Source organism: Toxorhynchites rutilus, chromosome 3 (assembly GCF_029784135.1).
Source record: "Toxorhynchites rutilus septentrionalis strain SRP chromosome 3, ASM2978413v1, whole genome shotgun sequence".
In the NCBI taxonomy this organism is placed as follows: Eukaryota; Metazoa; Arthropoda; class Insecta; order Diptera; family Culicidae; genus Toxorhynchites; species Toxorhynchites rutilus.
This window is the reverse complement of record NC_073746.1, coordinates 28,723,627-28,739,462: the sequence shown is the minus strand read 5'-3', so window position 1 is coordinate 28,739,462 and position 15,836 is coordinate 28,723,627. Positions and strand designations below refer to the sequence as shown.

The window sequence follows — 15,836 nt, the reverse complement described above, 5'->3', positions numbered from 1 at the left end:
ATGCTTGGAACGGTGAGCTACCAAGATCTCAAAAAAGCAATATGAAAGCGGAATCTCCACTGTATGCACTCTCGAAGTATTACTTCTACTACTCAAGATTTATCGTGAGTGCAAGCCACAAACGATTAATCCCTCCCATAGAGCGGATGATGAGTTCTCGATCGGAAAGTGTACAAGAGACGATCAACTGAAATCTTACGACACTCGTCGAGGGATTTTTAATTCTCGATCGATCGAACGATCGATATTGCAGAAAATGATTATCAACATCCTACCTAATCATTAAACGGTAGGCGAAGAATTTAAGTGAACTGACGGCATTGGAATATATGCTTTGTGAGCACAACACAATTATTATCAGAGCGGATAATCGTCCGACTGGAAGTCATGAACATCAAAACATCAATTTAATGTTCCTAAGATAAATTTATCCTTTGAAGGTCGTTAACCTTCCTAAAGATGATCAGATGGATTATATTCCAATGTCGTCTGGAATAACCGAACCAACACCTAATGATCGCGATGTTGTTTTTGCTATTGTTCTGATGTTTCATAACACGGCTCTCTATTGGATAAAAAAAAAATATCCTTGAGGTTAGCCTACGGTTTTAGTAGTAGTGCAATATGGTGAGCCAGTCTCAGGATAAGAAAACATTTTGAAATAAAGCTTAATTTTTTTTTTAAAGAATCATTAGTAAAACAAAACGTCAAAAAATTTCTCAGCTTTGTGTTAGCAGATAATCATTACCCATTTGAGTTGTATGAGTATTCCCCCCGCAAACTGTGGATAGTCTATCTGCATACAAATTATGTAAAGTTCCACAATCCTAAAATTTTATGAGTAAATATTTACGTGCTCACACAAAAAACACATGTTGATATATTTGCGCTAATTTATGTTTTTGATTAATTCAAGGTAATTAAGGTCTTTTCTAGCCACAAGTTTACTCGGGCCCGAAAGGAGTGTTCTGTATTTGTGCTGGCGGAAAAATATATCTCGCAAGGCCACGTGTTCGATATCGTAATAGCCTTGGCCAATAACGCATTTACATTAACTCATAAAATTAGTGATTTGAGGGGGATTACTGTTTGTAGTCTCTTGTAGATGAATTTAAACACCATCTGAGAAATCCTCTGTGGAACATTAAACATTAATGTCGTCCTATCTGCTGTAGCGCATTTTTTCCTCACATAGTTTCATCGAAGTAAACGCGCTCGGAGAGGAAAATTGAACGCCCGGACGAGAGAGCGATAATCGTAAAGCGTACGTCATAGAGATACTCATTCCCATGGAGCAAATTCTTGTTAGGAGTTGTAAACAGAACGAGGAAAGAGAGTAACTCAATTATTTGGACTAGTTTCAGTCTAGCAATGCTTTGGTCAACTCAGAGTTACCAAGAGAAAATCATTTGGTTATGATGGGAGAGGATTAATAGTTAGTCGCAGTTTGCACAGATTACGATCTGTGCAGTTTGCGATCAATCGTAAATCGCATCATGCTCCCTTGTTTTCCATCCTTGGTCACAGCTTTTAAATTATCTAACCACTGGTGCTCACGACGTTACAGATTGATAGTTTAATGATTTCTGCATTGATAAAACATAGTTTGCATGCTGAGATATCTTTATTTCACGTTTACACCTCATTTTTACTCGCATATTGCGTTATCCGCGATTTTCGTTATTCGCGTTGGCCTAGCCAGATTATTTCGCGGATAATCGGGGTTCTACTGTACATATAAACATAATAATAAAATAACGAAAGAGACACGATAAGAACGAAACGAGGTAATGTTTAAAAATAAGATAATGCTAGAGTCAGATAGGCTTTGTGAAATTCTAGCATATACATAATGTTTAGTCCCTTTTTAGTGTTAAATAAACAAGGAGCTTCGCTCTCATCTAAATAAATTCACCTTTATTTTAAGGCAGTATTCTAGTGTAGAATTTTGAAAAAAATAAAAAAAAAATTCCTTCATATTTCTGTAGTTTAGTCATTCAAGAATATACCATAGAAAGGACATATCGAAAATCCTGTTATTTACCAAGTTAGAGCCATATTAGTGATGCGGTATCTAACCTGATGCGGCAATAACAATGAACTTCTAACGCATTTTTCGCAAACCACTCGGCCACGAGTGCACATCTCTCTATCGCATGAACCTCTAAAAAATTATATTTTCTAATTTTTACTATTTGAAAAAATCGGAAAACGTAAGAAAAAGCGTTTTAAACCGCATTTTGTTTTTCATACGGTCGCCATTTTGTCAAAAAAGATGTTTTTGACTTTTCCGAAGTTCACGATAGCGGCATCTTTACTGATTCAGAATTTGTTCCATTTTTTTGTTTCAGATAACCAGAAGAACTGGAATCGTGTACGCCATGGCACAACATTTTTCTGATCGCCCTCACTTCATCAGCTCTTAACTATTCTCTTTATGAATATACAGTCAACTTTCCCTTACTCGATGTTCTGTAACTCGATATTTTCCCTAACTCGATGAATTTCATGGCACCTTTGATTTTACATGCATTCTTCATTCCCTAACTCGATACCTCCCTTACTCGATGCCTCTCTTACTCGATGGGCTTTGTTTCATTTTTCCATGGATTTTTACCTCGCTAACTCGACTGATTTTCGCGTACTTGTTTTTGTGCGTTTCTAGCTGTCATTTCAATTGCTCTTGAAAGTGAAGACGAAGTGTTCGTATTATCAAGGATTTTTTTTTCAAGTATGGAAAACCAGGGAAAACCTTTCAAGCGAACGATTAAAACGCTAACCATAGCGCAACGTTTGAGCATCATCGAGCAGGTCGAAAAGTATGGGCGAAAGGTGTCTGAAGTTGCAAAAGATTTCAGTATTGCACAAAGTACGGTGTCAACACTATTCAAGCAAAAGGAAAAATGGCATCGGATGGTAAAATTGAATGTGGACAAAAAGCGTATAAGGTTGGTTGGGAACGAGAAGCTGGAACGGTCAATGGAAATTTTTGTCAATCAAGCCAGAGAGAATAATTTACCTCTCTCAGGTTCTATTCTTCGGGAGAAGGCTTGCGAATTTGCCCAGAAACTGGGAATTCCCATTTTTAAAGGAAGTTCTGGATGGCTAAGTAAATTTTTAAAACGGCAAAAGATGACATTTCGGAAGCTATATGGCGAGAATGCCAGTGTAGATCTCAGTGTAACGGACAACTGGATTTCGCAAACCCTACCCAGTATAATCGCCGAGTATGATGCACGTGATATCTACAATGCAGACGAAACAGGACTTTTCTACAAATGTTTGCCAGACAAAACATTTGCATTTCGATCACAAACTTGCCACGGAGGAAAATATTCGAAACAACGTCTGACAGTCATGTGTGCAACCAACATGGACGGAAGCGATAAACTACCATTGCTGGTCATTGGAAAGAGTAAAAACCCACGGTGTTTCAAAAAGAAGAAATCATTACCAGTGATATACGAGAGTAACACCAAGGCCTGGATGACCTCTATTCTTTTTGAGAAATGGATTATGCAACTTGACGAAAGATTTTCCAAAGAAAATAGAAAGGTTTTGATTCGGGAATTATGTGTAATGGGAATGTATCATACTTATATCTCTTTCTCCTCAAAGGTGGTCATATTCGTTGATAATTGTACAGCGCACCCAAAATCTCTCCAACCAAAGCTTAAATCGATAAATTTGCAGTTTTTTGCACCAAACTCTACTTCAGTAGTTCAGCCGCTGGACTTGGGCATAATCAAGAACCTGTAACAGTACTATCGCCATGAATTAGTAAAACGAAGACTGCTAGAAATGGAGGATACATTCAGCACTCATACTGTATTCAAATATACTCTAGGACCCTTCAGATATATCGGTATTGGATGCAATTGAATTACTTTCACGCTCTTGGATAAATAAGGTTAAATCTGAGACTGTTCAAAATTGCTTCAGGAAAGCCGGATTTTCCATAAATGATGATGATGATATTCCGCTGGCAGAATGAATGCGTCGTGAGCTTACTGCTGTCGACAGTGCAGTACCATTCGATTGTTCATCGTTATTTGATGAATATTGCGAAATGGATCAAAACGTGATTTGCTGTGATCTAATGACTGATACCGATATACTGGAAAGTGTTGAAGAAGCTGAAAAAAACGTTGAAAATAGTAGTCCTATGGAGTTAGAGGAGGTTCAGGAAGTTTCAGCTGATTGTTTTGAAATTACACCTTCAAACGTTAAATCGAACCTAAAGAATATATCCGAAATATTGCAATCAACTGAAAATGTTCCCGTGAAACTATTTGAACATTTCTTTGTGATTGAACAGTTCCTGCGTGATCGTTACAATTTAGTTTGAATTACATACATAATTAATATTTTCTTTGTTAACCTAGTTCCTTTACCATTTCCAATTCCTTTTTACAATAAAATTTGCCTACTAAACAAACATCCTATGTATTTAAAATTTATATTAAAATTTGAGAAAAGAATGTATAATAGTACATGCGCATTAGTACATATAGGGTAAATATACTAATGCACAAAAACAAATCAATTATAGTATATCCTGTATACGCAATGGTACCAATTATAGTAAACCCCATGTACCATAGTTGGTTTATTCCTAATTGGGTCATATTTTTAAGTCCTAATATTGGGACACTTACCCTAACATCATATATTTGCAATTTGTGGCATAAAAAAAAATATGAAAAAATGTTCTGTATCTCGATACCTCCCTAACTCGATGGTCCCTTGGATATCGAGTTAGGGAGAGTTGACTGTATTTTCTCCAATCAATTTTTGTTTTATTGTTAAAAGATAGATGAACCAATAATGATGTAATGGATAGTTAAAATATTCTTTGTTTTATTTTTACGGAGCTCGAAAAAACATCCGAAATTCGTGTCGCTACACTAGAATACCCCCTTAAACTAAAGTAATATTTGGACTTAAAATATCCAAATAACATATCGGAAAAGGGTTAAATGGAGTAAGTTTCATTTAATATTGGAGTAGCCAGAGCCCAAAAAAAAAAGACGGAAAACCCGGGAAAATGCGATCGGTAAGACGAATGAAACAACACGCTTGCGACTTAGTTCACGGTTAAATTCAATAAAATGTAATGCATTGATATGAGACAATAGCTGGTACATGGAATGCTGCGTGGTACAACTGTCCGACAGTTAGTCGAAAAGGGGACGTCCAGAGATGTCGCTCGAACAAATTTTTTCATGTATTTTTTGCTTCAACGAAAGCGAACACCATAAAAAATACCCAATCATATGATATCATTAAATAGCTTAAGTCAGTGTTCTAGTATAGAAATTTAAAAGAAATCAAAATGTTTCCTCTTCATATTTCTGAAGTTTAGGCAATCAAGAATAGACGCTAGATAGGACATTTCGGAAATCGTATTATTTACAGAGCTATTTCCATTTTAGTGATACGGTATCTAATCTGGTACGGCCATAACAATTACCTTCAAACGTGTTTTTTCTCGAAACTAGTTTTTTTAAAAACTTGCGCACACGTGAGATATTCCGATTCATGTCGAATTTATATAAATACAATCTGTAAGCATCTCTCTGTCGCGTGAACCAATAAAATCATAATCATAATTCTTAATTTTACTATTCTTAAAAGATCGGTAAACGTAAAAAAACGTTTTAAACAGCATTCTTTCCTTTGAACGGCCGCCAACGCCAACGGCCAAAAAAACATGTTTTAACATGTCCGAAATTCATGCGACAGCGGCATCTTTACTGATTCAGCATCTGTTCGATTTTGTTTGTTTCAGATAACCAGAACCCTTTCATTTCATCAACTTGTAACTATTTTAATTATGAATATATTTTGTTGTTCAATTTTTGTTTCATTGTATAAAGATAGATGAACAAATAATGATGTAATGTATGGTAAAAGTATTGTTTGTATTATTTTTTCGAAGTTCGAAAAAAAGTCCGAAATTCGTGCCTGTAGACTAGAATACCCACTTAAACACTAACTGAAACTAGCTTGAATGAACTGGCCGATATTTTGTTGAAGAGAGTATGGCATTTACGAAGAAACAGCTTTTTTCGCTAATGTATTATATCAAAGATAATCAAGGAGAAGTATGTTTAGGCAGCACAAACACAAAAGCGAGAATTTAATCGCAAGAAGCTGCCACATGAACGCAAGCCAATTTATCATAATTTCTGACCATATAGATGGAAAACAGCCGAAATCAGGAGTATTTCGCCTTCTCCTATGATTCAATAGTATCAATTAAGAAGACCACCAGTCTCCAGTCCGTCGTCAAGCGACAAAATATATAACCACCGCTCGAGCATGTTTGCTAATTCATGACATCATGTTCAGGTTATGAGAAAAAAGCAGTAACAGAATCAGAGAGATAAATGGCATCAAATAAAAGTTGCTTCCTTCCAGTAATACACGTTCGCAAACAATGGCCTCGCTTGGTCTCTGCGTACATCTTCTCATTCATCTTGATAAAACAAAAGACAAACACGACTCCTCCGCAAGGATTCACCGAAACGAGGCATTTTTCATATCTCTCTCGGTGGCATTTCCAAAAGCGCACCACCGAAGGAAGAACTTATTCCTGGAATGACCCAAACGGACAGGGGGAATCTCCGGGCGAGAAGATAGAGAAGACCGACTAAACTTTTCCTTGTCAGGGAGTGAGTTTCACTCGGTTCCGAATCGGAAGCAAATTCCACCAGAAGGAACAGCAGATGAGGTAAACTTTATCTACTCACCTGATGCCTCCCACGTTGAGAATGATGCGGTTTTCTCCATCCATCGCGCGCTGCTGCTGCTTGTCCTGCTTGGCTTCAGCGTTAAATCATTTTCATAATTCATGACAGTTCATTTGGGGGCGGCGTTCGGTGGGAGGATGATACGCTCCACACGCTTTCGCTTTTTTTCTCTTGACTCGTTCACAAACTCATTTCGATGTCTGCTGGCTGCAGTCCTGTTGTTTTTGTGTCACTGAACGGGACTGTTTTCTTGTTTTTTTTCTCTCTGTTCAGCTGTTCCACTGATGATGACCACTGTGGAAAAGTTACACAAACTCCATTACGATTAACCCGAGGCCCTTTGGATTCGGATTTCTCGCCCGAAAAATCAGCTTGATTGGGATTTGTATGGAAAATTGATGATTTTGGGAAATGAATTCGGTCTATATATAACTAAATAACAACTGAACACTGAATCAAACATTGCACAAATTCTCTTCAAGTTTAGGATTATATCTCATTTGCATTATTTATAGATTTTTTTCCAGCTAGCTTTTTCAAAAATGTAGATCCGTTTGCAAAGTCCTTTTTTCTGCATCCGACTGCTATTTATAGCATGCCACTACACACAGGTAACTATTCCACGAATCGCAACGATTTCAAAGCGCATTTTCCTCCCATCCCATAATTTCCTCCGCCGACGAACGTCATCAAACTTTCCACAATCAAATTTACATCATTTTCCGAGGCACACTTTCCAACCTAACGAACTGGCACAACACGGCTGCACATACAGAGAGAGAGCATTTACAAGTACACACAAACCACCGCACGGAACGTGGAGTGTAATTCCTTCCCGCGATGGGGACGACGATGACAATAATTCCGGAGAAAAAAAAATTGGTTTTTTTTAACTACACGGGCTTCGAAGCTCGCAACAAACCGTCGTTCCAACCAGGGTTTATGATTTATGTTTTATTCAGGTATGCATTCATTTTGTAGAGTGCATTTTTCATACTCTCTCTCATCGTTTCCCGGTCGATGCGATGACTAGCTTCCACCGATTCACCACCGATGGGACCTCGCATCCAGTTTCCCGCAGAGGTCCATTTGCCTGTTTTGGTTGGATTCTTGCGAGGAAAAAAAATCTAAATAAAAAGAGAAAGAGAGAAAAAAACAAAACACATGTCAGACTTGTCAGGATTAAAACGAAATAATTTATATATCTATCAATTTACGAACGGAAATCATTCCGTTCCATTTCCATTTCTAATTCAGGAAAAACTGGTGATATTCTGATGTTGACTGATGGAATCAATCACGTGACAACCGGGACAGCTGAAAGTTTGAACGACGGTATTGCGTCGGAATGTTCAATCTATCTCGATAATTGAACGAGATGGCTGTCGGAAGCGATTCATCTGTGAATTGTGCATTTGTTTTCATAGGCTATCAATTTTTCTATGTCTATTACGAAATATTAAGCAATATGGAGTTATACTATTTTCGGAAGGGGAAATTTTGCTTTAATATCGGAATAAAAAATCTGACAAATCAATCAATTTTTCAACATGTTGTTGACAGGCTTCCAGTTTGAGTTGATATCATTGGGAAATCGCACGATAGATATACAGGGTGGGCCATTTAAAGTGGAAGCATCTGGCAACCCCATAACTTTTGACAGAGATGTCAGATTAACAAATGTCATACCGCGTTGGAAGCGTCATTTGTTGGTAGTGTTGGTAATGCCAGTCATCTGTCCAGACAACGACCAAGACGTTTCGACGAGAATATTGATGCCGTTCGAGCCAGTGTTGCAGAGACTCCATCGACATCAGGTCGCCATCGTTCGCAAGAGTTAGGCATCGCTAGAACCACTCTCCGACGCATAATTCGTGTTGATTTGAAAATGTTTCCGTATAAAATTCAAATGGCTCAACAACTTAACCCATCGGACTTACCACGTCGACTTGATTTTGCGAAATGGACCATCGAAATGGCCAAAATGAACGTGGCTTTTTGCAAAAAATCATAATGTCTGATGAAGCGCATTTCAACTTGAATGGAGGAGTGAATAAACAAAATTGTCGGTTTTATGCTACTGAAAACCCTCAATTCATCGAAACGCAACCTCTTTACGACCAAAAAGTTACTGTGTGGTGTGGCATTTATGTCGATAAAGTTATCGTCCCGTACTTCTTTGAAAACGAAAATGGAGCAACGGTAACCGTGAATGGGGAGGCACATTTTGCGGTGAAGGCCAGAGGCGGTCATTTACGAGATATCATAATCAAAAAGTAGTTAGAACAAATCTCCTTGGACCAAAATAAATGAATTTCTAAAATTTTTTTTTTAAATTCCACATCTTTACTTTGCTATTGCAAAAACAAATCCTTCCACTTTAAATGGCCCACCCTGTAGTAGTTGAATTATTTCGATAGTTCAAAAAATCTATGGTTGATCGCGAAAATATTCGGATACACGAAAAATGCTGCCATTTATTTATTTTTCGAGTAAAAATAAAAACTTAAAAATAAATAATAAATTATGCTGATAGTCTATAGCATCAAGTATTCGTTGTCAAGATAATTTCATTTTTTTACTTATCGGCATCATTGAGGAAAAAAATGCAAATCGAACCTGCACGCTCGCAATGAAAATATCGGACTATCCGCGTGTGACTCAACTTCACTGCTGAAATATCCCGAATACACGATGTTCGATGTCATGAAACGGAATGGTCAGCAAGAATGCCGGATGTGGCAGAAAATCAAAGGCAGCTGAAAACTCATTCGAATTTGGTGACTCTTTTCAAACGGATCCCGGAGTGGTTATTGAGAGACGGCTTCGCAAAGCAAAGAGGTCGATTGAGAAATACTGGTTGATTGGGAAGGGCAAGCTGAAATAGAAAAATGAGACTGCAAGCAACGAAGAGGAGATCAATCGAAAATGAAATTTTACTGCCAAACCGAAGACAGCTGATACTAAGGATATCGGCCTGTGTTCGGTTACACAGGTATACCCTTTTTTTAGGCTCAATAGTCAACAATTCAAATTATTTTCACATCGGTAAAAAATTAAATAGAGGGGCTCAGAATGCAAGGGGTGTAAGTGACTTGTGACGATTTCTCTTCATCAACTTTTTATTTAGTTAATAACTCAACTGCAAAAACGTTCCAATTGAGGTTTGCTATACAATCCGATAGATGAGGTTCTGACCTATCTTCCACATTGTGGTGCCGTGGCGGACTCATCAAAATATAGATGTGTTTTTAAAAATTCATCGAATTACTTTGCGAAATCGTCGATGGTAACACTTCATTCCCCACTTCGGGACGACAATATCCGGCTACTCGTTCAGTCTAACCGAATGGTTTTTTATAGTGTCAAGATGTACAAATTACAAGAACGAGTGTTTTTAGTGCTTACTCGAGCAACCGAAGCCTTAATTAAACTTTGTCCTTTTATGGTAAAAATTTCTCGTCGGTTCACTTTTGTAGAAGTTAATAAAATTTGTTGCGTGAACGTTTAATCTGAAATACCCTGTATTTCAAGTTATTATCGGGTTTTTCAATAAGAGCGCTCCCAAAGTTTTTCTTAAATAGAACAAAAACGGTTTTGGGCATCACTGAAATTCTTCATTCAGGAGAAAGTACATTCGATGCCATTATGTATGAAACTCGATTTCTTTTGCATGGCCACCACGGGCACGCTTGTGTAAGGAACCGATTTGGGTCTTCCTCAATTGATGCGCTAGTGGCAGCAATACTCTCGACACTACGGACACCTCTTTGTCTCAGTGGCACGGGAACATTTTGTACTGTGCCTGTGGATTCAAAATTTTCCACTAGACGCTCAATTGTTGATCTGGCAGGACGATTATGACGACCATAGATTGGACGTAGCGCTCTTAAAGTTGAGGTCATTGACTCCGAATTTCGGTAGAAAATTTTAATAATCTCGACTCTTTGCTAGATCGTATATCTTTCCATTATGAAATGGCAAACCTTACTGAAGAGAAATGTCAAGAGAGCGGGAAAAAATATAGCGTCGTTTGGTGTCCCTATCGGTCTACTTTCGTAACGTCCTTTTTGAAATACCTTTTATAACTCAAAATGACATAAATCACATCTCTGTTTTTTGGATATGTTATGTAAACTTCAGCTTTCAAGAAAAAATGTCCAAAAATATAGCGCCCTCTAGTCCAAATGCATATAAACAATCAACATCAAATACAATCAATAATTACGAAAATCAAATCCATTTTTTTTCAAAATAGACTAGCTAAATGATTTTAATTTGATATATCGATAGTTTTTGTATCGTATCATTCAGGAAATGGACACCCATCCATTGCGCTTGCATCGTCTCTAGTTGTCAGAATTGGAACCTATTAGAAATGTTGTTCAAACATAACAAAAGTTATGGTACTCCCTCCGCATCGAAAGCAGTGAGCTTTATCTTTTTTAGTCATTTTCTTATAATTGGAAGTTGTGAGTGTCACATATTTCGAAACAGGAATCTACGTGTTCGCTTCCATGATACTCATTGTCGTCCGTTTTGAACAGTTAGCTCTCTCCAACTCAAAAACCTCACAATTTAAATTTCAACAAGCCACTTGTCATTGCCATACAGATCCAAGCAACATCAAGAATTACCGATACACCCATACCTCGCTTTATGGCCAAGATGCTTTCGTTGGGCGCTAAGAAATAAGCCGTATTACGAATCAATTATTTTAATACAAACTCAAACAAATTCTATCAGTTCCAAATTTGTATAACGAAATGCCGTATAAAGAGTGGTCGTATAACGAGGTATGGGTGAAGTTATGCTTTGTTATCAACAGCTTGTGAAGGTTTCTGATCCTTCTGCACTACACGTAGTCACACACACTCTTTCAAATCCAGAAGTTAAACCGCAAACGAATTAAGAAATTTATTTCAATTTTCGCTGTTGGTATAGCATCAATACTTTCGAGGAGCACGTTTCACATCCAAATCCCTCGCGCTGAAGCTTATTGGAAGTTCCAAATTCATTCAAAAATCACCCCAGAGTCACCTCCATAAGCAGTCGATGTTTCTCATTTTAGCATGCCTTCGGTTATCGTACAATCCAGCCCACCCTTCGATGAAATCTAGTACAATCGATTTCATAATTGGTGTTGAAGGTTTCTATGACCCCTTGAAATAAGGCTAAACCAGAATGGGAACTGGACAGTCTGTTTAATTTCTGGAAGGTTTCGCGTAGAAAAAAAAAACTAACAAAAAAACCATTTCAACATTTCAACGTTTAACAATAATAAACAATAATATTCGTATATAAGGAGGTCTTCGTCACCTAATTGGTTACATGTCCGCTACTAAGCGAACAATCATGAGCTCAGAACACAGGGCCCTCAACTGATCATCTGTATGTCTTATTCTAGCTACTACGTCCATGCAACAATCATCATGTGATGGTGATCCCAGCATCTCACTCCACATACGATCTGCTGCATCGGTAATTGGTGCTATTTATAACACAACAATGGAAGCCTCATATCAACAGCCTCGCTGTATATATAGTCCAACCGTGAACTTTCGAACAATAGGGATATTCATACGCTGAAAACGGCGACATGTGTTGTGTATCCATAGAATAGGAATACTCTTACGCCTGAATGGCTACTGTGTAATATACAACACGAGAAAAAATATACACGATAAATTAGGTTCTGTTACAGCTGAATTGCTAAATGAGCAAATAAAAATAAACAGATGGAATAAAAAAATATTCGTATATAGGGCTATCCTGAACTCAAGTTTGATTATTCAATATGACTTTTTATTCGATGCATTGCAAATATAAAAAATGATATTTGCGGTGATATTACTAGGTGTGCCAGTTGCATTTGTCCGGTGTACATAGATCGCTACCGACAACAAAGGATCAATTCAAACTTTGAATTGGTGGACAAAGGCTTGAATAGGTACCGTTTAATTATACTACAACATGACAACATACCAAAGCTGCAATAAAAACCTTCAACTAGGAAACGTTATCACACCCGTTGTTTCTCCAGATCTAGCCCCATCAGATTATCACCTTTTTGCTTCAATAAGAAATCCACTTGCAGAGCAGCACTTCACGGGATATAAAAATATCGAAAAATCAATCGGCGAATAGTTTCTGTCGAAAAAAAAAGTTTTATTGGTAAGGAATCCAAATAATCCGAATAAAATAGAAATATTCTGTGGTGCTCTTGAAGATGATGTGTTTTTTTTTCATTGAAAAATCGAACAATTTCAACTTGCACACCTGATCATTGTTGATTTTCCGCAGAATCATGTGGACCACAATCAAGAAAAGGCAATATTTTGAATCCACAGCATCAACAGCCCTTACATTTATTATCGGGATTATTGCGAACATATTCCTGATGGATAGTAGTGAAGGGAACATTAAACGGCTATGTTCCAATAGCAAACTCGCAAGCAATTGTTGAAAAAAACATCGTTTCTAACCGTTTCATCATAGTATTTGCAATATTTTCCCGCGTATCCAATCACCTGCCGGTAATTAATCACACATAAAATCAATTCCAGTTCCCGAACAGTGCTTCCTATTGAAGACCCTCCTCCATTTACATTCGTATACGTAAAAATAACTTTGATTACACTGCGCAATGAAGCGTTCCACATACCAGAAAAATAAGAGTTCCGCTCGATTTGATCCCTTTCCTGTCACCTCCAGAAGGACGAAACGGTTGGGGCTAGGCCGCACCTAACCCCGAGTATGTGTTGTAATTGGAATATGAGTGATTTTGCACGCAACATTGGCTGTTGGGATGATCAGCAGGGAAAATGTTGCCTATCATCACGTTCAAGACTGCGGATTCGGTTGGGTTCATTCGAAACCACGTTCCTGCATAATGTGTGAGTATGTGTGTGTTTGTGGCTTTTCGTAAATCACCTGGGAGGGATTCAACCTATTGAATCGCCGGCACTGCGCTCGGTAATTTCTTCCCACCAGTCATCGGTTTCTGTGGGATTAACAGAGTATGTAGGTAGGTACATAGCGGTGACTGATATCAAAAGCGCGTATCCAGAGAATTTAATTCCCCGCATTGACTAATCGGTTATCCTAGCAATGCCTATTGATTTTTTTTTTCGTTTGATTTTTTTTATTCCCAGCATAACCTGAATCAGGTTATAGTAATTTCCTGGGAGAAACTCCAACTATATTGAACGAGCTGCACAGAAAAACGCCCCACATTCCGATCCTCCCAATCTCAACATCGAACCAACCGAGCAGCACAATAAGATGATCATAAATATTTAGTCGATTCAGCACCCAAACACCCCTCCGTCTGAGTTGGAAAGAAGACTATCTACTTTCGACCCACTACTGGGGTGTAATTGAATCAGGCAGCTTCCCTGAATCGGAACCAACCGACCGACCGACCGCGGCAGTGCTCCTTCCAGATGAATGTCTTCCGAGTGGGTTCGGTCCAGTTCCAGCACGCACCCCGATTTCGTGCGTTCCGAAGCATTCGGAGGCAATATTTATGAACTGTGAGAGAATTTATTGTTTATCGAATTGCTTTTGGCACACAAAAAGAGTTTTCCGTTCAGGAGGCTGGAGGACCCGTAAAGGTGGGAACAATTTTGTTGGTTTTCCTACCAATATAAATGGTCGGGGCGGATCGGGTTCGGGGTTTGCAGCTGCTGTCGTGGATGGACGATCCTGTTTTGCAGGCAATCCTAATTTATGGAAGTTGGATAAGAAACCAATTAAATTTTAATGTTTGCGCAATGTTTGGAAAATGTTGCTTTGATTGGAATCCGAGTAAATTTATAAACTTGATGCGAAACGTTCCAAGCAGGATGGCAGCAGCGCGCGTTCGTTGAGCGGGGTGACGAAGCAAGTCGCTCTCAAATTTAATTTACAAGTTTAATTCGTCGTTAATCCACTTCTGACATGTCGAGAGCGAACAATTTAAAAGTTTCTGGGCCTAACAGGTGGTAGCTGAAAGTTGTGCATCACTCATCATATCACTCGCAGGATATTTGCCAATCAATTATTCCATTTTAAAGTGGAAAAAAATAGATACAAAATTTGATACAATATGAATCATAGTTTATTTATAAATGGGACAGATTCGAATGTGTTTATTATTATGATTCAATGAACTGAAAGCTTCCCGATTTATTAAAATTGATAATAATTTTTTTTTGTTTTTTTTTTAAATTCATATCTTTTTAACTACTACACCCATTCAGATGATCGACATATCAAATTAAAGCCAATTAATAGCCTTATTTGAAAAAAAAGTACACTTGCTGAAAAATTCGATTGTATTTTAGTAATTATTGATTGTATTGGTTTTAATAGTTTACATGGTTTCGGGACCAACAGCGCTATATTTTTTATATTTTTTTTCTTGAAAGCTGAGGTTTTTTTTACATAACATATCCAAAACCATAGATCTGATTTTTATCGTTTTTGAGTTAGGGTTTTTCAAAGCTAAATGTTTTGGTTGCGGTAGTTTAACGGACAGAAAAAAAAAGAAAATGGAAAGTCCTAATTTATTGTGTTCTATTTTTCAAAGACTAGTTAATTGACTTTAATTTTAAATGTCGATCATCTGAATCGGTGTAGTAGTTCAAAAGCTATGTAGTTTTGAAAATAGTCATTTTTGGAAAAAAGAGGCTCATTTGATTTCTCGGACCATCGGTTAACTTTATGACGTTTGTTGGTTACTGAACAAGTAGACAAAATTTCACTTCTATCAACCCCTCACTTATATGATTTGTGGCATGGGTTTCAATCGCTTCAATACAGATCACAAACACAATAAAAACAATAATACAAAACAAAATAGCAAGAAAGAGATAGGAGAAAGGGAGACAAAACAAGAAATCATAAGAATACAATGGTCGACAAAATAGAAAAAGGTTTATAGAAGAGTTAGAAGGAATACGAACCATTGGACCGGTCGAATAAATTAAAGTGTCTTTTTTTTATCTTCGCTTGTTTTACGTCGGCATATTTCCGCCACTTTAGTGCCAATCACCGACATCAGGGAGGCGACTCCACCTGTTCCTACCTATCAGACTC

General features: G+C 37.7%; 1 protein-coding gene across 1 annotated transcript in view; it reads right to left on the bottom strand.

The window, feature by feature from the left end:
- LOC129775504 (potassium voltage-gated channel protein Shaw-like) overlaps positions 1–15,836 on the bottom strand; it is a 245,201-nt gene that overhangs the window by 101,617 nt on the left and 127,748 nt on the right. The window contains exon 2 of the mRNA XM_055780316.1: positions 6,756–7,882. Within this exon, the coding sequence (XP_055636291.1) occupies positions 6,756–6,799 (44 nt within the window). The 5' untranslated portion in view covers positions 6,800–7,882. The remainder of the gene's footprint in view (positions 1–6,755; positions 7,883–15,836) is intronic.